The sequence below is a fragment of the Rhipicephalus microplus genome, chromosome 5 (assembly GCF_043290135.1).
Source record: "Rhipicephalus microplus isolate Deutch F79 chromosome 5, USDA_Rmic, whole genome shotgun sequence".
Lineage (NCBI taxonomy): Eukaryota > Metazoa > Arthropoda > Arachnida > Ixodida > Ixodidae > Rhipicephalus > Rhipicephalus microplus.
The window spans coordinates 218,121,221-218,143,174 of NC_134704.1; the positions used below are offsets into that span (position 1 = coordinate 218,121,221).

Below are 21,954 nucleotides of genomic sequence, written 5' to 3' on the forward strand. Positions count from 1 at the left end.
GCTGTGGGTGTTTCGTGCAAGCGGTAGCATTGAATGACAACATCCCGCGTCAATCTGATATGCTTAAGCGCTGGCTGTTTTGTGTATGCTGTGCGGTGGTTTGTTTGACAAATTTAGTTCCCTGCACATTTGATGATACGTTAGTATTGGCTGGTTCATGCGAGCCGTAACGGTGAATTAATCCCGCGTAAGTGTGATCATGTTTGTGCAGACATACTTCCAAAAGAGATTTAGGGTCTGACGCACTGTACTGACAACACCACTGTCACTCGGGTTCTTGTATGCTATGTCGTACCCTTTTATATCGCAGTTAGATGACGGCTGCACCATATTTGATCTGATCAGTTTCGGCAGTGAGCGGTGAATAATACTGGTGTCACTCGAATACGTTTGATCAAGATCGACAAGTCTGTCACTGCTACGCCAGATTGGGTTTGGCGCAGACGCCCTGGCTGATTGCAATCAAAAGTGCCCGTGTGACACCGGTGTGATCGCACTTGCGAATGCGCAAACCCTTATTCTGCGCTCTTGTGGCCTCTATATAGCTTCTTGGCTGCTGGTTGCATCAGAAGACGACCACGCAAGAAAAACAGTTTACTACACTTACAAAGCTATTCTATCAAAGTTATGCAGAAAAGGTGCATCATACTGGGTAGCTAGGTCTGTAATACTGGGACGTCCACAAACAAGGACATGTACGCAGATGGACTGAAAGCTGGGCCAGTCGGTGACAGTACTTGAACATAACAACACAATTGAAGTTGTACCAGGTATATCGGACCACGAACTAGCAGTATTTAAAACCAACATGTTGTGTACTCCCTCAGCTATCCAAGTATGTAGATTCCTCAATTTTAATACTGCTTCGGACGAAAGTATTTTGGACCTCCTAGAGGAGGAGTATGACAAATTTACTAACAAACATCTTCATAATCGCTGTGACGTTAACCAGCTATGGTCGCACTTTAAGACAACCGTTCACAAATGTATAAGTTCGTTCGTTCCGGAGAAAGTGAAAAAAATACATGGCCGTAGTCCTTGGATTACGCGCGAAATACTCCATCTAAAACGCAAGATAAAACGCCTGTCATGCTCAAAAACACAACCACGTAGTGCTGCTATGACGAGCCTCCGCGCCGAGCTGAGCAACAAGATTAAAAGCTCCAAATTTCATTTCTTCAACGTAAAAATGCACAACTTTCTCACAACCAATCCAAGAAAATTTTGGATGCACCTCTCCGACAAAAAAGTGAAAGTGACAAAAATTAAAATCAAGGACGCGGACGTGACTGATGCCAGCTGCATAGCGACAGCATTTAACGACTACTTCTCTTCTGTTTTTTTGCGAATGGGTGACACCCCTCCTGATTTCCACGCAAACAATCTCGAACTGCCAGACTTGATTATAACAGATGAAGGCATCTTGTCAGCTCTACTTCATCTTGACACAAAAAAATCGGCTGGGCCGGATGAAATACCTAATGCTTTTCTTTATCGGTACGCCGAGTGGTGTTCCAAATACTTAGGCCTAATATTTAGGGAAAGCCTGTTACAAGGCGAAGTTCCAGTCGATTGGAAGAAGGGTAAATTGGTACCCATTCATTCAGGTGATAAATATGACGTGAAAAACTACCGCCCTATTTCGTTGTTATGTACAGCCGGCAAGGTTATGGAACACTTCCTTTTCAAACACTTAAGTTCATTTCTGGAGAGTAACCATTTTATTCCCCAAATCAACACGGTTTCCGGCAAGGCTTTTCAACCACCACACAGTAAATTCACACTACTGATGACTTTCTAAAAACACTTGACAAAGGCGGACAAATTGATGCGATTTTTTTAGACTTCGAAAAAGCTTTCGACCGAGTTTCCCATTCCCATGTGATGTTTAAAATTCGCCAAATCCTAACCAATGAAAGAATTCTTCGATGGCTTGATTGTTATTTTTTATTTTTTTATATTTATTTAATACTGTAAGCCTTTCTCAGGCTCATACAGGGTGGGCGAGCAAATATACACAGTCGCGTACAAACCAGGCAATATCGCACATAGCGGAAGAAACAGAATCACAAGATGATGGTGAAAATAAAACTTGTACGATGAAAGCAATTGTACAAAATCATGGACAGGTCACAAAACATCAAGGTATCAGCAGGGGGTACTGTGATCAGTGTGTTCGGAAGTGCTTACAAACATAAAAAAAACAAACGTTGCTTTCAGTCTTCATAAAACAGGCTTTCTACATTCCGAACAAATGAATCTACAGAGGAAGCGCTCACAACATAAAAAAAAAACAAAAGTTGCTTTTAGTCTTCATAAAACAGGCTTTCTACATTTCGAACAAATGAATCTACAGAGAAATGATTAACGCATTCACGTGGCAATTTGTTCCACTCTTCCACTGCTTACGGGAAGAATAAATATTTAAAAGTGTCACAGCGTGACATAAACGGTCTAATGCACTTATTGTGGTTGGTACGACGGAAGTGATGGTTAGGCGGCTTTATATAGTTGTCTTTATCTATATTTAAACCGTTGTGATACAAAAGAAAAATAAACTTTAAGGAAGAGACACGGCGACGGGCTGCAAGGGTCGACAAGCATGCCCGCCTGCGCAGCTCAGTGACACTGTCATGCCTCGAATACTTAGAATAGATAAAACGAAGGGCCTTGCGTTGGACCATTTCTAATTTGTCGGAAAGATATTTTTGGTGGGGGTTCCAAACAATGCTGGCGTACTCGAGGATCGGCCTTATGAGAGATTTATATGCTATCATCTTTACATTAGGAGGCGCCAATGCAAGTTTTCGACGCAGGAACCCCAGCTGGCGATAGGCTTTTGTGTATGTGCTGCTTATATGTGCATCCCACTTCAGTTTACTTGTAAAGGTAACGCCCAAGTATTTAACAGCGTCGTTTCTTGCAATGTTTGTGCCGACCAAATTGTAACTAAAATGCTGGATAGTTTTTCTGCGAGTTATGCTAAGGCAAGCTGTTTTTGACACGCTAATTTCCATTCCCCACTCAAGACACCAACATGCAATATTAGCTAGTGTGGTATTAAGTCTAAGCTGGTCATCAGTTGTGCGGATAGTGGTGTAGATCACGCAGTCGTCAGCGAATAACCTCATTTTAACGTTAGGCTCAAGGCACATATAGATATCATTAACATATATTAGGAACAAGGTGGGTCCTAAAACAGAACCTTGTGGTACTCCGGAAAAAACTTCCAATCAATCAGAGGCTGTGTTGTTTACGGTTACATACTGGCTTCGATTTGATAGATACATTTTTATCCATGCTATTATGTTACTGTTAATACCAATAGACACAAGTTTGTCAATCAATTTACTGTGAGGCACCTTATCAAAAGCTTTGGCGAAGTCTATAAATATGGAGTCGGTTTGCAATTGTGAGTTAATAGTAGTTACGAAGTCATGCGTTATTTCGAAGAGTTGAGTAACGGTAGGCAGGTTTTTACGAAATCCGTGTTGGTTTGGGTGCAATAAGTTGTTGTCTTCTAAATAAGTAATTATTGCCTTGTTGATTACATGTTCCAATAATTTACAGCAGCAGCTAGTTTGCGAGATAGGCCTGAATGTTTCTATGGACAGCTTGCTCCCGCCTTTATGAATTGGAATAACCTTTGCACACAACCAGTCGGCAGGTAAAGAAGCTGTTAGCAGGGATGCTTTAAAAATTGCTTCAAGGAAGGGACATAGTTGCTCTGCGTAGCGTCGAAGGAATACATTTGAAATATTGTCAGGACCCACTGATTTCTTAACATCGATCTGCAACAGCAGGTTCAGAATACCTTCCGTAGTGACAACGACATCGGGCATTAAAAAAGGATGCACCGGAGCAACAGGGCTGCTTCGTGCGCATGCTCGTGTAAATACCGACTGAAAATACCTATTGAAAGCATTGAAAACGGTCTGCGCGTCCTTTACGATAGTACCCTCAATTTCTACTTCAGTTGTTGGGTTTTCAGGCCGTGCCAAGAAACGCCAAAATTTTTGCGGCTGATCCGTCATGAAGCGAGATAACGTATGTGAAAAAAAAGTTTGTCTTGCATTTCTAATTTCCGCCTTAAGCTGAGATGCAAGTTCCTTTAAGATGATTGAATTCCTCTTTTTCTTACGCATTCTCTGTACCCTTCTTTTAAGGTGAATAATACGGCGATTGATCCATGGTGTTTTTCTTTGTGTGCGTTTTAGTTTCGTTGGGATAAAATTTTGTTCACAGTACGTAATTATTTTTTTCAGTTGAATCCACATACCATTAACACCCTCACATTCCTCTAGAGAAAAAGTCTCTAGTGCTGTGTCAAGGTAATCAATAACACAAACATCATTAGCTCTAGTGTAGTCTTTCACGGCTATCCGTGAATTTGTGCCATCGGGTTTGGTATTTAAGCATTCAAGGTTAAAAGTTATGATTAACATTTTGTGGTCAGATATTCCATCTTCTACAGTGGCTTTACCGGATAGCTTATCGGAAAGAAAAGCTAGGCCTAGTATGGAGCGAGTGTTTCCTTGAATTCGGGTTGGTTCCTGGACCAACTGGGACAATGAAAAATTGAACATTAAATCGTATAATAGCTCGCTGTTGGCGGTATTTCTAGTACTTGTTAAGTTTTCCCAGTCAATAGCGAGATTGAAATCTCCAGTAAGTATCAACTTGGTACGGGGGGTAACCTTATCAACCAGATAGTCATGTATTTGTAAAAGGTAATCATCAGACGCATTTGGTTTTCTGTAGATGCCACCGATCAGTACTGGAGCATCGTGAGCAAATATTGTGCACCAAACGCTTTCGTGATTCGCGATACCCTTTTCTCTACGATATTGCAAACCACGTTTTATTGCAATGGTGACCCCGCCCCCGCGACCGCCACGATCTGACCGAAGTAGGCAGTATGAAGAAGGAACAATTTCAAAATCAAGAATGTCTGGGTGCAGCCACGTTTCGGTTATCACGACAATATCAGGAGTGTACGAAAATAACAATTCTTCTAGCTTATCAGTTTTGTTAACAATGCTACGGGCATTCAAACATACCAATGAAAACGGTGTGGCGGCTTGCGGGTGTCACGCGTTGCTGTTCGCGCGACCATCGTGACGTGCCCTTCTCATGGAAACTCTTGCATTTTTTGCTTCATCCCATACGTACAAGTCGTCATCTATCTTTAGTTTATCGAATACAAGAGTGACCTTAGCACCATTGTCCCGATCTTTCTTTGCTGATTGCCATAGCTTTTTGCGCAGGTCCCGAACTCGTGCGGAAAAGTCTTCGGATATTGATATCGCTGTTCTCTTCAGTTTGTTGCAGTTACGAAGGACTACCATTTTTTCAGAGAAATTGTACAGCTTAAGAATTACTGGCCGCTCTCGATTTTGTGTTTTCCTGCCGATTCGGTGCATGCGTTCTACAGATGTAACATTCACCTTGAGGATGTCTTTAAAAATGCCCTTAACAATACGCTGTTGTAAATCTGCATTTTGTTCGTTATCACCCTCTTCCACGCCATAGATTATTATGTTATTCCGGCGGCTCCTGTTTTTCAAGTCTTCTACCTTAACTGATAGCTCTCGCACCAGTTTATTTGTTTCTACGGTCATCACCTTATGCTCGGCGAGTTTATCCTCAAATTGCTGTAGGCGAGCTAACTCTTTTTCCATGGCGGTCAATCTTTCCTGTACGTTGCTTACTGTAGTTTCGACGTGTTTTAAGTTTTCAGAAAGAGCAGTGAGCACTTTATTCGTCTTTGTTTGTTCCTTTAGAATTTTCTTGAGGAGCTGGCTATTTAAAGTGGCTTCTGAACCAGACTCTGAGTCTGAGCGGGGTCCAGGGTTTAACTCCACATCACCTGATGTTAACAGCAGTAGCCTAATAACAAGAAAACAATCACAAAATGAAGAAAGCAGACTCTGTGGGCCCGGCAGCACTACTAAAGTGAGCGAATCGTCTCTAATAGAGCAGACAGAATGTTTGTCACCCACCTGGACGAAAAAGTGGAAATTCATGAGCAACCGCCTGAACACGGTGCTGCCAAGCCCACTGAAAGACTGCTGAAGATGGCTCCGGGTTTTATGCTGAAGCTCAAGCCTGTCCGCTGACGTCACTCGGTTGACCACATGGTAGGGGAGGGGCACTTGAGGCGCTGCTTTCCATGATGGTTCTTCGTGGACGGGGCTGTCCGGCGCAGGCACGGCGATGTTTCCCCGTGGTGGGAAGAGTTCCGCCGGGCCAACGACGGAATCCACCTGCAGCAAAGCGATCTGGACGAAAAAGTGGAAATTCATGAGCAACCGCCCGAACACGGTGCTGCCAAGCCCCAAGCCCACTGTTATCTATCCCACCGACACTAACACGTTCGGATAGCAGATAAAAATTCTTCTTCCGCTCCCGTGCATTCTGGGGTACCGCAGGGCTCTGTCCTAGGACCACTTTTATTTTTAGTTTATCTAAATGACATGTCATCCGAATCTACTGTGCAGTGTCGTTTTTTCGCGGATGACTGCGTTGCGTACCTGCCCAATCAATCAAAAACAGATCACGCCACCCTAAATGAATACTTATCGGTTATTACAGCATGGTGTAACTCCTGGAAAATGAGCCTCAACATAGCAAAGTGCGTCAAGATGACCATAACACGTAAAAAAAATCCCTCGGAATTCACATATATGTTAAACAACACTGCTATAACAACCGTTAACCAGTACAAATACCTTGGTCTGACAATCACTTCTAATTTGAGCTGGAAAACTCATATCGAAGGTATAACATCAGCAGCACTGCGGCGATTGTGGTTCTTAAAGCATCGCATGAGGCACTGCACCTGCAAAACAAAACTAGTCGCTTACACTACATTGGTACGCCCATTGTTGGAATATGCTGACGTTGTATGGGATCCACACACACAAACAGAAATATACTTACTAGAACGAGTCCAAAATAAATCCCTTCGGTTTATTTACCACGCGTACAGTAGACACTGTTCAGTCACTGAACTCCGTAATAGATCCGCTCTTCTCACATTGGAGTCCCGTAGAAAGCTACATCGCTTAAAATTCCTTTATAACATAGTCAACGGACACTCAGGACTCGCCTTTAACACTTACATGCAGTACAATACATTGCGAAAAACTCGGAACAAGCATGTTAACACCATAGTGGTGCCGCTTACAAAAACAAATTCTCGGCGATATTCATACTTTCCACGAACGATTTCCGACTGGAATGAACTACCTCATGACGTCACCAGCATCGCAGCGCCCGACGCATTCTTATCAGCTGCCACTGCCTGTCTGTAGTAAAAGCTGTCTGGTCGTATGTGCAGATTTCAATTCTTCTAATGATTTTTTTACACTTCGTGTTAGGAACAAAAATTTGGATTGTATTTTTGATACCGCTCTTGTGTTGCTCCTGTAACCCGAGTATTCATGTTCCACGCAAACCTGTTATGCGGTGATTTTATTTCTGCGCCGTGAAGTGTAGTGTTATAAGTGGCTGCAATTATGAAAGTTTGTATCACTCCTGCCTTGGCCACCAAGAGTTGGCTGGCAGTATGCAATAAACAAAATAAATGAATAAATATATAAATAATAACTTGACAAAGTGCACCAATATGCGGCCACAAGAGCGATTTGTCCCTTCTCTAGTGTCCGTGTAGTCTAGCCCTGTGTTACAATACGTTCAGGCACATGTAAGTGTTCGGTTTTTCTGAATCAAGCATCACATGAAAAATTGAAGGACTTTTCATTCTTTGGGAAGTACAATATCATTTTGAGTCTTATTACCAGTTTTCATGCGTGTTGTTTTTTAAGCAAAATGATGTGATGTTTACTTCACTATCAGATTAGCACATTTGTCACCGCTTAGTAGTCAGTGCACGATAGAAGCTTTTGGTCTTCGTAAGTGCGTGTGCGCAATACTAAATAGCATCATGTAACATTTCTCGGCTCCTCTGTATTATAAATAATCTCATTTTTAGGATAGGCACAATGATCAAGTAATATGTTTTTGTATTGCAGAAAAATTTTTAAAAATTTGTTCAGCCTTGTAAAAGAAGTCCACTTGTCAAAACGTCGTTTCCAGCGCCCCGCCTCTCCCGTTTACAAAAGATTTATGGCTCCCCAATGTGTATTTTTACTAATTAATACTAATTAAATCTTCCTAGCAAAACCATTTTACAAAGATTCTAATCTAACGAAGAATTTCTATTCACCAGCAAAAATCTGTAGAATGTTACTTCGTCTTCAGACAGATTTAAAGTTTTTTTAACGACTATGTAGAAAAGCAGTGATTTATGTTATAATTATGCCGCAACAGATTTGAGCATGCGCCTTGACACTACCACATTAAAAAAATTAGCGTGCCCTCGCTTTATTTTATGGAGCTGCATGCCGCAAGCTTGCGCCGAAGAACAATAGATGCAGCCTTTTGTAGTGCTCTTACGTTCCAGATGGTGGCAGAGGTAAGGGTGGTTGCTTTTGTTATTTCATGGCTTATGCGACAGAAGGCACTGATCACTCTTAGCCTTTTTCTAGCTTGGATTGCTCACCCGATTACTGCATTCATTCTCCTTGTCATTGCATATCGGTAACTTGTCACAGCCTCATGTCTCCCTGGTCTGCATCACCCAGACACGGTGTCCCTCTTATATGTCAAATTTTCCCCTACGAGTTTTTAAGACACGAAGGTCAAGCTAGAAGTACTCTTTGCTTTTCAAATTGGTCCATGTTCTTGTAGAAGCCACAAAGATATGGCTGTTTTTATAACAAAATGATGAGAAAAGGGGTCTAGGGGAGCTCTAAATTTCGACACTTTATTCATCATATCCTGCATCAAAAATTATAGGCACAAATGTGTGTAGTAAGCTAGGCTCACATTTGAGAGCATACTAACTAATCACAATCAGTGAACTTGTTCTCTACCCACCAGAAAGACAAAGTTTCACTGATACCTAATAAACCTCGTGATTTTATACAGAATGCATCCATGCATTCTCGAGTAGTTGTGTCCCTACTTCTGCCAATAATCCAAACCTTATCCAGGTATGGCTAACACTTACGAGAATCGCAATGCGTCAGCAATTGTGCCCCTTCGAAAGCTCATGTTTCTGTGCATTCACGCATATTCTTGCCGAGCCAACATTCATCTTTCGCCATAGGACAATGGAAATTCATAAGCGACCCCGTTGACACAGTTTGTGTATGATTGCCGTGCCTCTTGCCGTACCCACCTTTGTTGCTTCTATCAGATAGTGTACTAAGACACATGAGAAAGCTGAGATGATTTTCGTGACGCAGAAGAGGAATCGGTGTGTCACCTCTGTTTGCAACCATTTTTAGGTCCTGTTCAGCTCGGTGCATGCAGGGTACACCCTCAGGTTTCGCTGTTCTGCGCTCTTGCTCTACCCCAGTACCGTGGTGTTCTTTCTTGACAGTCTGGGGGAGCAACTCAGCTACAGCGTTAAGGAGCATACGAAAGAACCCAACAACAGACAACCTCTCCAATTGATTTTGAAAAGTCTTCTGCATAACGTGTGACCACGATCCTGCGCATGCATACTCTAGGCATTATTCAGCTATGGCCCTTTTCACAGTATTGAAATGCTTCAACTCGTATAGAAGCAATTTTTCAGCCAACCTTGACAAAAGAGCCCACAGCTGTGACAACTCTGCAAGGTAATGCGCTAAGACAAAACCTGCAAAGAGCCACAAGCCTTCAACTGATGTGTAAACACCAGTCCTTTTTCAGTCTGCGAAAGCCTGCTAGAACATCGTTCATAATGGCCTAATATGTGATGGTGGGTAGTTGCTTTAAAATAATAAAGAAATTATAATCATGCGTAAGAAATTTTAAATCCTCCCACTAATTAAAATGTTGGTTGAACGTAATAAAGCGGTTACGGTCAAACATAAGAAAGTGCACAACACAAGAGCAACATACGAGCCTACGAAAATGCCTCGTTTTTGAATATAAAATTGCTAATAAAGTTAACTTTAACATAAAACTTGAGAAGCGCCATAAAAGCTCATATTGCCATGACCGCAACATTCCTGAAGTCAACCATACCACTCTCGTTTATGCAACCTCTTATGTAGAAAAACAATTCATTCCCCATGGAGGACAGAATAAAATAGGTCCTCAACATCAACCACGAACAAGTACCCATCGAAGGATTCTTTGAAGAATGTGGATGATGCATGAGAAATTCTCAGTTTAAAACGGGTCTCTCATGACAACCTAGTATAGCCGCTTCATTAAAAACTGACTAATCATGTTCTGCCAGATACCTCAATCACTCATATTATTGTCTTGAATGAAACACCCGGCTTATGCGTCTTGGTCGTACATAGCTGAGTACCTAGTATACACTTTCTGCGATGTGAACACTTCCTAGCCCAGTGAAGCCTTCCCAGGTCGTGCGAGCAGGCTTCTTCAGTACGAAACACAGGGCATGCCTCATTTTCAGGTTCCAGTTTGTCTAAGTGATGTGGGCTGCTGAACGCTTGGCTTTGCGAAACTTCTTCAGTACCAGCCACTCCAGGTCCAAACTGAAGCAAAGTGCACGAAGCAGTAAAGAAAGCACACCTGCTGCCACAAATAATGATTTCACATATTTTCGCAACATAACCAAATGAATGTGTGACTTCCCCAAAAAGAGCAGTCAATTCTTGTAGAACATGACCTTTCGGGGAAGTCATGCCTTCATTTGGTTGTGTTAGCAAGTATGAAAAATTTTAAAATCCAAATTGTGGTAACAGGCGTGCTTATTTTTTACCTCCTTAATTCAAAGTGCTTTAGTTTAAAACTGAAGTGGTCAGTGCTAAAGAATTTTTGCAATGCCAACTGTAGCATACTTGACCAGGCACAATAACAGGCGCCCGTGTTGTTTGCCGCTTTTTCTTGTGTCCGTGTACGTGTTTGCGCAAAGAAGTCATGATGCGCCCGTGTTGTTTGCCGCTTTTCCTTGTGTCCGTGTACGTGTTTGCGCAAAGAAGTCATGAATGAATACCAACTCGCCCAACTGTCAGTACTGTTGTGACAATAACAAGTGCCTGGTCAGGCATGTGTTATCAGTCGAAACGCGTCATCTCTCAGAATTCATGTGCTGAAAGTACCCTGAGGAACCATGCATCTACGATTAAACAGGCACACCTTTCAACGTGGTCACTCTTGTGCAAAGCAGCTCAGCATATCTATTAGGTCATGCGTGCTCCTGGGCACACCACATCGAAGCCCACAACTTCCGCAAGGTACCACGGATTAAGCCTAGCTGCCGATGAACTATACAGAGTTGGGGACATGGTTGTACATGGTTCTGCCAAATGTTCCACATTTGTTTCAACGTTGCTAGAGACCTGTCGAAAAGCAGTTATTGTACAACTACAATACGTGGTCAGTAGCACTGCGATGTGAGTTGAATATTCTGTTGGTATTGAAACCAGCCTGTGATGTGCAACAGCTCGATAACACATGCTCTTCTTGTATATCAGCCTTTTTTATGTCCAATGCTATAAAAAGGCTTCCCACAGTTACCTACAATTTTACCAACCCTGTGCAAGCTTATTCGATCTTCTGCATGCAAATTTTTCAATTCATCATTCTATCAAGCCTTTCTCAGCTAATTTTGCCATCTTTCCGCAGCCGCACAATCTAACTGGTAACTTGTCTCTTCCTCGCATTGCCTGACCTTCCCAGGTCAATCTTTTTTTTCTTGGTGTCAGCAAGAATTTAATTTAGCCCTGTCTGTTTTCTGTCAAACTCTGCTTTTTTTTTTGTTATCTCTATGTTATGGTTTCGACATCGGGACAAGTGCACTAGGGAAGTGATCGGCGCTTTTTTATTAAAAGGAGGAGGAAAGGTGTGTAAGTAAGCTGTCTGTGGCCCTTGGTGAAAACGAAGTTCGGTACCTGGGTTCAGCGCTGCCATGTTAAAGTGATTATTAGTTTGTTATGGACAGCTGCGTATGTTTTTGGCAAGTATGAAGGTGTGCTTTTTTGTTTTTTCTCGGTTTTTACACACGTGATGATGTTCAATACGATTAGGCTTGTTTCGTACCTTGTTTCCTTTGATGCGCAGACGGCTTTAGTTTGCCACGTGACCAGGTCGAATGTTTGATATATGTGCGTGTTTAGTTGTGAGTTCAGCGCGGTGTCATCTGTTCCTCTGCTTTTGTCTATATTTTTGCACTGTTTTTACTTCGCAAGTCATGCTAACCATATCCTGTTTCTATTTGGCATAGTTTTTACCTGTTCTGGATTTTTTTTCTTTTTTTTCTTCTATTTTTTACTATCATTAGTGTTTCTCACCATTCATGTTTCTGCACCACAGACTCGTTGACCACTTTCGTTGACCACTTTCGGCTTTAAGGACAGTTGTAAATTGCCCTCTATGATTTGGAAATGTCTGCCATTAAAGCTGTAGCCCATCCATGATGTTTGGTGAATTTCCTTTCAATGAATAATGCGTCCTGCGAGTATTTACCTTAAATACATATATATTGTAAGGATTCTAGTGCGCCGTTGTGAATTCTCGCTCTCTTGTTTGGTCTCCTAACATCAGATTTTTGCCTTTTACTTATTTATATGTAACTCTACTTGAACACTTTCTTGGTGTAGACCCCTAGTTCATTGTAGTTAAACGGCACCACTGCTGAAAAGTAAAATGTTATTTACAAAGCGTAAGTATCGAGATATTCTTTGTAAATGTTTATTTGTGTTTCTTCTTAACATGGTGGCTCAAATATTTCTGCTAAGCATGTTGCAAATATTGCTCAGATTTTGTGTCTTTGCCAGATTCACTTCACGAATAAAATTTTTCTGCTCTGCGACAGCTCTTTCCCCATAAAGGGACCTTTCTAGTCTCCCCTCAAGACCCTAGTAAGGTTTATTGTCTGTCTGTCTGCTGTGGACTCTCTGTAGATGTTGGCTAGGGTATTCATGCATGCATTATGTACTAGCTATTATGGAATCCAAACCTGTGAAGACTTCGTTTTCGTTAAACATTGAAAATGAAAGTTTGAAGACGAAAACGTATTAGGCATGAATAGCTGGTCATCGCTGCTGTATCTGAGGTAGTAGCTGCGTTGAAGTTTGCTCACAACAACTTAGGTTTACGTTGGCTCGTTAGCACTGCGCCTGTTTCCTGTGAGAAGAATAGTGTCATGATGGCTTCTGGTTTTGTCGTTGGACGAGAGCGAAGTTCAAGCTGCGTGTTTACTTGCGGCAAGCACTCTTCCTTGCGATAAATCTACTCTTGAGTGACGACAGTGATGAACACAAATTTTCACAGCTTCATAGTGCACCTCGTGTTAAGGACGGGTAAACTGTCAACCTCTAATTAATTTCCGGGTGAATGCGCTTTTGCACCCTTAAATTCGTTGCAGTGATGGTAACAGCGCTCTGTGTTAATGTACCACAGTTGGAAAACTTTCTCGCTGCGCAAGTTGCTCGGTTTGTACAGCAGCCTGACGAGACTACTCTAAAGACTAATACAGGTCTTGATAATAAAAGTAAGACATTCATTGTTTACCGTACTTCTACCGCACGTGTAACGCGCTTCTCTTGTTGCGATACGTGTACTCATGATGCCTGTTTATGGTGTGTGTAATTTAAACATGTTGCTGATTTTCGGATCACGTGTCGCTCTTCTACTGTGCCCGATCTGCAGCGAGAGCATTTCGACCAGGTAAAATCGGTTGCGCTGACACCGAGTGACAGACGAGTCAGCTTCTTAGTGCTGCACAACAAATTAGGGTGATACGTCACATTTGGCCCACTCTTTAAATTTTTATGCTATTTGAAATAATTAACCACCGAAAAAACTGCAGATGAGCGTCAGCGAGGGGATAAAATGTTTTTCACTTTCGCCCAGGAATGAGCTTGGTTAGCCAGCAGTCACGTCTTCGGTACTCTAAATGCTGGTAATAAGATAAAAAGACGCATATACTGAATATCCTAATTTCTGTGTTACAGTGTAAAAAATCATTCTTTTTGTTTCTTGCATATTTTCAGTCTTAGCATAGTACGTACTAGTCTGCAGACGCAAGTGGCAAGAAATAAAGAAAAGATGGCAGGAAATAAACGATGAAGAGCAATGATTGGTTCAAAACTCAATCTGATGATTGCTCAGAAGAAACCAAGACAATGGGTGCATTGAAAACCTACCAAAGTACAAACATGAGCTATTATCAACACGAATTCTACAAGGCAGTACCAAGTTTATTATTTTTTCTAATCAGAAGTACCATGTTATGGAACCAGAAAAAAAACACAGATGTGGAGAAGAAGACAACCTTAAAGAAATGAAACATTTCTGAGCATGGGTTGGCGCTAGCGCCATCGTCTCAACATGAATCTGAACTGTGTAGGGCAGAATTTTCAAGATGAAGAGTTTTTTAGTGTGCTTCAACAAAGTTTTCAATTACAAACGTAAGACAACTGGCCCAACTTGCCATTTGCTGCAAAATTTTCAATTATAATCAGTGAATGACCACAAAACGTTTCACATATATTGTACCAACAAGGCATGAATTCATTCCTTGCCTACCTTAGAGCATTTTGTATATTCTTCATACCCTCCCCTCCAACTTAAAAAAAAGCAAGGATGGCCACACGCGAAAACGGGGAGATGAAAACGAGGAGTCGGCATGCTGAATTGGGTGAGTTAGAAGCCGATCCCCCGTAATGGGTTGCGCCAGGGTAAAGGGGTATGGCACTCTGAAACGCGGTTCCGAAAACACAGCGCGGTTTAATAATGCATCTCCGCCATTGTTCCAACTACTTCCCCTTTTTTTCCTCAGCAGACTACGCACTACTAGCTTATGTCCCAAGTGTGTCGTGCCAGAATAAGAAGAAAAGTATGCCACAAATAGCCCCCTCCACCCTCCCTGCAGACAAGTGGCCGTGGGCACTTGAAGAAAAAAAAAAGATCAGACGGAGCTTGTCAGAATGGGTGCTGGTTTGACCCTTTCAATGCTGACTGTGTCTTCATGCCCATTATGCAGAATTGTAAAATGATGTTCAGAACGCTTGATTACTGGGAAAGGACTGTCATAGCGAGGCTGAAGAGCACGGCGAGACGCATCGGCACGAACAAAAACTTCTGAAGATGTCTGTAGGTTTGCCGGCAGAAAAACGTCGTTCTTAGTGTGAGCTCAAGTTGGTGATGGGCGCAAGTTTTGCATGAAGATCCACAGACGCTGGACAAAAAAAGATGGATCCGAAACACTCTGCGTAGTAATGGGGCTGACGAGGTCACCAGGCAAACGGAGTGTGCAGCCATAAACCATCTCGGCTACAGAGCAGGCAAGTTCTGGCTGAAGTGTTGAACGCAGGCCGAGAAGCACGATGGGGAGGTGTGATACCCAATCTTCGGCGTGAGGCTGCGAGGCGAGTGCTGCTTTTAGATAACGGTGGAGTCTCTCCACTAAGCCATTTGATGCTGGATGATACGCAGTTGTGCGAATACGCACACAATCCAGTAGAGATGTGACAGAGGTGAAAAGCGCTGACTCAAACTGTCTGCCTGAATGAGTAGTCACCGTTGATGGTACACCAAAACGGCTAATCCAGGTAGCAAGAAAGGTACGAGCAACTGTTTCTGCCATGATGTCAGGCATTGGAGCTGCTTCAGGCCACCTTGTGTACCTGTCAGCACACGAAAGCAAATTCGTATTTCCCCGACATGGAGGTAATGGCCCGACAATGTCCAAATGAATGGTGTCGAAACGTGCATCAGGGAGACGGAATTTTTTCCATGGAGGCTTGGTGTGCCGTTGCACCTTGATACGCTGACATGCTCTGCAAGTGCGAACCCAGTCATGAATGTTAGCGCGTATGCACGGCTAGACATAGCGTTCAGTGACCAGGTCTTGCGTGGCTCTTACGCCTGGATGGCAGATGGAGTGCAGGGTGTCAAAAACAGCATGACGAAGCTGTGAAGGAACATAGATACGAGTGAAGTTGTGTGAAATGTCGCACCAGAGCGTAACGTCATCGTCGGGAAAGTTGACTTGTTCCAGTCGGAGGGAAGTAGGGGATCGGAGTCGTGGAAGCTCATCGTCTAATGCTTGTGCCTCCACGAGCGAGGACAATAAATTGTCGGTGGTGCCTATCATGGCATTGATGGTAATACTACTGAGAGCGTCCGCTGCACTATTAAAACTGCCTTTACATAACGTATGTCTGTGGTGAATTCGGCAATGAAATCAAGGTGTCGAAGTTCTCTAGGAGTGTGCGCGGCACTGCAGGAACGTAAAGCCAAAACAAGGGGCTTGTGGTTAAGAATGGCAAATTGTCGCCCTTCAAGGAAGTACCTGAAATGTTTCATCGCAAGGTAGGCCGCGAGGAGCTCCCGTCCGAAAGTACTAAATCGGCGCTCAGTGTCGCGTAACTTGCGGGAAAAGAAGGAAATTGGAGCACATGCATCATTGAACCATTGATGATGAGCGGCCAACTGCTTCTGAAGAAGCGTCCACCATGAGGCTAGTGGAGGCAGTTGGTGAAGGGTGGTGCAGGAGGGTGGCCTGGGCGAGCTTGGTCTTAACGGCGGCAAAAGCTTGATCCGCGACCGTGTCCCAGAGAAGTGCGGCCGACTCGGCTTACGAAGCCGAGAGTAGTGCTTTCAGAGGCTGCAGCAGTGTAGAGCATGTAGGGATGAGGCGGTGACAAAAATTGACGAGTCCGAGAAAACATAGTACACTGCGTATGGACGTGGGAGGCGGGTACTAAAGGATAGCTTGAACCTTGTCAGGTAGAGGAGTGGTGCCATCTTTAGTGATCTGATGTCCGAGGAATGCTATCTCCGAGACTCCAAACTGGCACTTTTCTACATTGATGACAAGGTCGTAATCACGCAGTCGAGTGAAAAGCTGACGTAGATGTGCGTTGTGCGTTTCAGCGTCCTTCCTGGCAACGAGAAGATCGTCGATATAGGCGAAACAAAATGGCAAGCCTCTTGTGACTTCGTCTATAAAACGCTGAAATGTCTGAGCTACGTTTCTCAAACCGAAGGGTATTCGTAAATACTCATAGAGCCCAAATGGGGCAAATATTGCAGTTTTAGGAGAGTCAGAAGGCTCAACGGGAATCTGCTGATAAGCTTTCACAATATCAATCTTCGAGTATACAGTTGTGCTGGATAAAAAGGCAGTACAGTCCCGAATATCGGGTAACGCGTATCGACATGGAACGGTGCCTGCATTGAGAGCACCACAGGGCCGCCAGTCATAGTTCTTCTTGGGAACCATGTGTAGCGCTGACGACCACGAGTTCGATGACGGACGAATGATTTGCAACTGTAACATATGCTCAAACTCGTTGCGATCAATTCGAAGTTCATCAGGGCCACGTCGGTGAGGGCGGCAGTGAAACGGTGGGCCTGTGGTAATGATGCAGCAGGTCACAGTGTGCTTGGGGGTCTTATTCATGGAAGACTGCGTTGTAATCTCCGGAAACTCGTTGAGCAGAGCTGTATATTGTGACGTGGGCGGTTTTGCGAAAGTGTGGTTTAGGGCCATAGCGCGTGACAGAAAACCATTGACCGATAAGCCGGTATAGCTATCCACCAGGCGACAGCGGTTCGTATCCACGAGCAGATGAAAGACGAGGAGGAGAAGGAAGGGAAGAAATGAAAGGCAGGGAGGTCAAGCAGACGCACGTCCGGTTCGCTACCCTGCACTGGGGGAAGGGGTGAGGGGATTGATGCCTTAAGAAATCAGCGCCTAAGATCGCGTAGCGTACGTCTGCTAGCCAAAATAACCACTGCAGTTTCCTCTTAAGACCGAGATCAAGGGTCAGAGACTTCTGTCCGTAAGTTGCGATGACCGAAGAATTGATCGCTTGTAAAGGAGTTGTCTTCTCGCGAAGACGCCGGTCAGTTTTGGACGCTGGAATTATGCTGACTTCTACTCCAGTGTCCACCAGCAAGCGCACTTCTGTGGTTCTGTTGGTGATGTGGAAGAGGCGGCTTGATGCTTGGCCTTGATCGCCCGCCGCTGTTATTGACAATCGACCGGAGCGTTTCCCATGCGCCATGAGCAATGTCGCACACAACTGCGAGCCGCGGCACGAAAACGCCGGTGATAATAGCATGTGTTCTGCGGTGAAAAGCAGTGCTCGGGCTGGTGGAGGGGCCGTTGCGGAGCAGCCGACGTGAAAGATGGTCGACGTGGACAAAGCTGGCATTCGCAGACGCAAGTTGGCGACTTCAGCTGCGAGATCTTTTACGGTTTCTCGAAGGGAATCTGCTTCGGAAATCGGAGAGGTGTGGGCAGCGTTTATGACAGCCGGAGCAACGTCCATCATGTCATCGGCTATTTCTGCCAGCTCCGACAGCAGCCTATCCTGAGCTGGAACAAGAGCCATTCGCATGGTACATGGAAGACGCTGTAGAAACAACTCACGTAGTATGGATGTTTCCGAGCCGTCCTGCTGGTCTCCAAGCAGGTGCTGCAGGTGACGTAGAAACTGTGTGGGACGGCAGTCCCCGAGCTCTTCGTTGCACAGAAGTTGCTGAATGCGCAGATACTTAGGCGGAACAAGTAGGTGAAGAAGAGCCTGTTTGACTGTCCTATATGTAGTGTCACCAGGCGGGCCCACGAGGATGTCGCGTATTTCGGCCATTGCCTGTGGCGGCAACGCTTCATCGAGGAGCTCACGCTTGCGAACTTCTGACTTGATGCGATGAATGCGGAGCTTGTTCCCGACTTGAACGAACCATAACGAGGGATCGGCAAGCCACAGCTGTGGTATCGTCATGGTAGCAGTATCTCCAACAACACCCGAAGAGTGTACATGGCCGGGTGCAGTGGCAGCGGTACCAGGGCTGAGGCTGTCGAAATGCTCATGCTGCTCCATGGAAGGTCACGTTCGTAGTCCTGGTCACGTTCGTATACTGTATTAGCAGACATTTTCGAACACCTGACAATTTATTGCAACACTTACACTTACTTTGCACTTGGTCTGCAATAACCTATTTCACACATTTATAGACAATTGATCATAATGCGTACCTTAAATAAAAAGGGGGGCGGCTACGTTCACAAAAATGTCTTGTATGCAAGCTCCTCTTCAGACCACACACACGCAACTACACGAATAGGAAACTGAGCTGTACACTCCTGAATATTTCATGGTTTCCATTTCTTGAACGCACTTCACAACACTGGACAGAATCGCTTAAATGTGACACGGTCCACAGAACTTCACCATAGCGCTACACAGAACATCACTCGTATGGCGTTGCACATTACGAATGGCAACAATGACGGGCAACGAAACTTGCCCATCCTTATCGTAGCAGAAGTCAACGCCCACACGCGTTGAAAATGTATGCATACTATTTGCTGCGACGAACGGCATACACAGTGGTGCAATTATATATAAATTCTGAATCCGGACGGGGGTGGTCTGTTCCATTGAGTCGCACGCGATTGGCCCATTCGAGCCATGACAAATGCTGTGACGTTCTATGGGACGTGGGCCGAGGTGTCACGTGACTGTTTTTCTCCGCTTTTGAGAGGAAGGTGATGGAACGGTCGGAGAGACCGTCCCAAAGGAACCAGAAGAATTGAAATGGCTTCAAGGTGGCATGGATTAGATTAAAATGTAAGTGTTTCGCGGCATTTCAGTCTCCGGGCACTTAGACAACATGGCGTTTCCTACTGCCACGGTTTTTCGTCTCGCCTGTGCGACAGCTGCAGCCGAACAGAGACGACGAAGCGCGGTTAAAGATTCATTTGAAAAGTTCACTGAAGAATAGTCCCGGCAATGTTCTCGTCTATCCGAACGAACAGTGCGTAGCTTGTGCAACGAACTTGTCCCTATCATCAGATGCTAGCGAGCCAGTGGCCTTTCCACGGAGAGGAAATTGTTGTGTGCGCTGCGATTTTTCGACACTGATTGCTTCTAGAGGAGCGTTGGTCGCGAGGAGCACATCGGCAAGTCTCAGCCAGCTGTGAACAACATTATCAACGAGGTGACGCAGGCCGTCATCACCGTGGCTGCTAGGAAAAAGCTGCCGGACTTCCCACTGCAACAGCTGCTGAGGATGAGGCAAAGGTGGAGTTTGTGCTACGCGGTTGCTTCCCAGGCGTGCTGGCGTGTGTCACTGGCACGTTGGTCACCATTCACAAGCCAGAGGGATTCATACTGGCCGACACGGTGAGCCTAATGTCCATAAAGGGCTATTATGCCCTGAACGTCATGATCGTAAGTACCGTTAGAATCCTTTCTTACTCGCCCATCGGAGCAATTGTTCAGTTTTGACGCCAAAGCCGAACAAAGTATTAATTCAACGAATAAAAGAGAACCTGTGGGGAACTGGGTGCGAGCTAGTTGGTGGCTCACATGGCCTCGGTTATCATAAGTGGCAAGTGTTTTGTGCGTGAGCCAGTTGCTATTTTTGTTCCGACGTGCACACGCAATTGAGTTGTGCATTTTGGAGGTAATCAGTAATGCAGGCCGCAGGCGTAGCGGACATATATACCCGAGAGGGAAGTATTTCAAACACGAAAGGGCTTACAATCACTACTGCACGAGCTGGCTTTGGCATTCACGAGCATTCTTTCCCAAGAGCTAGTGTAGGTTTTCACTTACCTATCATTCAGTGGAAGTCGTAGCCATGTGTACAGCAGAGGTGGGGTGATTGCCCCCCTCCCCCCTCCTCAGTAGCTACACCCTGTGTCTCTTTCTAAGTGAAGCTTCTTCTACCAATTACTGTACTAGTACGCATTGTTTCCGGCTTATGCGTAGAAAAAAAGAGATTTCTTTGGAGCATAAATGCAGTACTATTTTATATCGCTCCTCATCGCAGGCGTGCAACGCGTGGCTGCGCATCCTTGTCATGGACCCATGATTCTCAGGTTCAGCGGCATAGCTCCTGGGTGTGGGAACACAACCCACTGCGTGCACGCCTAGCTGCACGTCTGCAGCCTGGCAAATATCTGCTTTGTAAGCATTATTGTGTACTAACTGGGGCAGGGCACTCAGCTTTTATGTTTCTATTGCAGGAGACGCAGGGTATCCCCTCGAGCCAAGGCTCCTAATTACAGTGCCTGGCAGTTGTGGAGATAGGTTTGCACAAGGCTTACCTACTATGCGCAACCGTGTAGGGATGCGACGTCCTCCACTGCCGCTGCGTGCGAAGACGTTGCAGCCGGGTTCGTCGTTTTCTCCGGCACGGCGCAGAAACCACGCACGAGGCAGGATATCAACAACAACGGGTTTATTAACCCAAGATGCAGCACTGTGCGACACTCACGGGCTTGCAGGCCGTATAGGGAACACCGCAAGACCAAGCAAGTACGCTTGCCTAGTTGGCTAGGACGCTACGACTCCCGCACAAGGGCCGAAGTCGAACGCTCGAACGAGAAGCCGCCTGCAAAGCAGCGCGTCAACCTCTCGTGGAGGCCTGAGAGCATCTGCCGCGACGTGGGCGCAACACAGCTCGTAGGAGAGGAGGCTGTCACGCGCGCCCAACGGGAAATGGCGCTGCGTTGTGACGTAGGCCCGCGCAGCGCACCAGCGCAGCGTGCCCGGACATGCCAGCGCGGGAAGGAGCTGACGGTTGACTGGCCCACACCAAGAGGCGCCCTGGCAGCCATCTTGGTGGATGCCGGCGCTTATGCGCGCCCGGGCTGCGCTGTTGGCGCGCGTGCGGCAGCTGGGAACGAGGCGCCAGGTAGGAGGGTGCTCTCTATTCCCACATCCCCCCTCCTAAGACCGAGGCCGCCCTAAAGACGCCGTAATAACAGAATCCACTGACACCGAAAAAACTGAAGTTCAGCTCCGTGCCGTCCACGAGATCATCGGGCGCCCCGGTGTCTTCGTTCGGCGGCGTCTCAACAGGAGCCTGGGGCCGCGGGAGGGCAGCGAACACCGCAGCAGCGATGGCCGACTTGAATAAAGAGTCCGTGACGAGCACCACCACGACCGCCTG

At 45.2% G+C, this 21,954-nt stretch overlaps 1 protein-coding gene across 1 annotated transcript; it reads right to left on the bottom strand.

Moving 5' to 3' along the window:
- Window positions 1–1,636: 1,636 nt before the first annotated feature.
- LOC142818127 (uncharacterized) lies at window positions 1,637–21,294 on the bottom strand. The gene is made up of 2 exons (XM_075896498.1): window positions 21,277–21,294; window positions 1,637–6,281 (listed from the first exon to the last, which is right to left on the bottom strand). The coding sequence occupies exon 2, from the start codon at window positions 6,024–6,026 to the stop codon at window positions 5,091–5,093; it is 936 nt and encodes a 311-aa protein (XP_075752613.1). The 5' UTR covers window positions 6,027–6,281; window positions 21,277–21,294; the 3' UTR covers window positions 1,637–5,090.
- Between the last annotated feature and the right edge of the window lie 660 nt (window positions 21,295–21,954).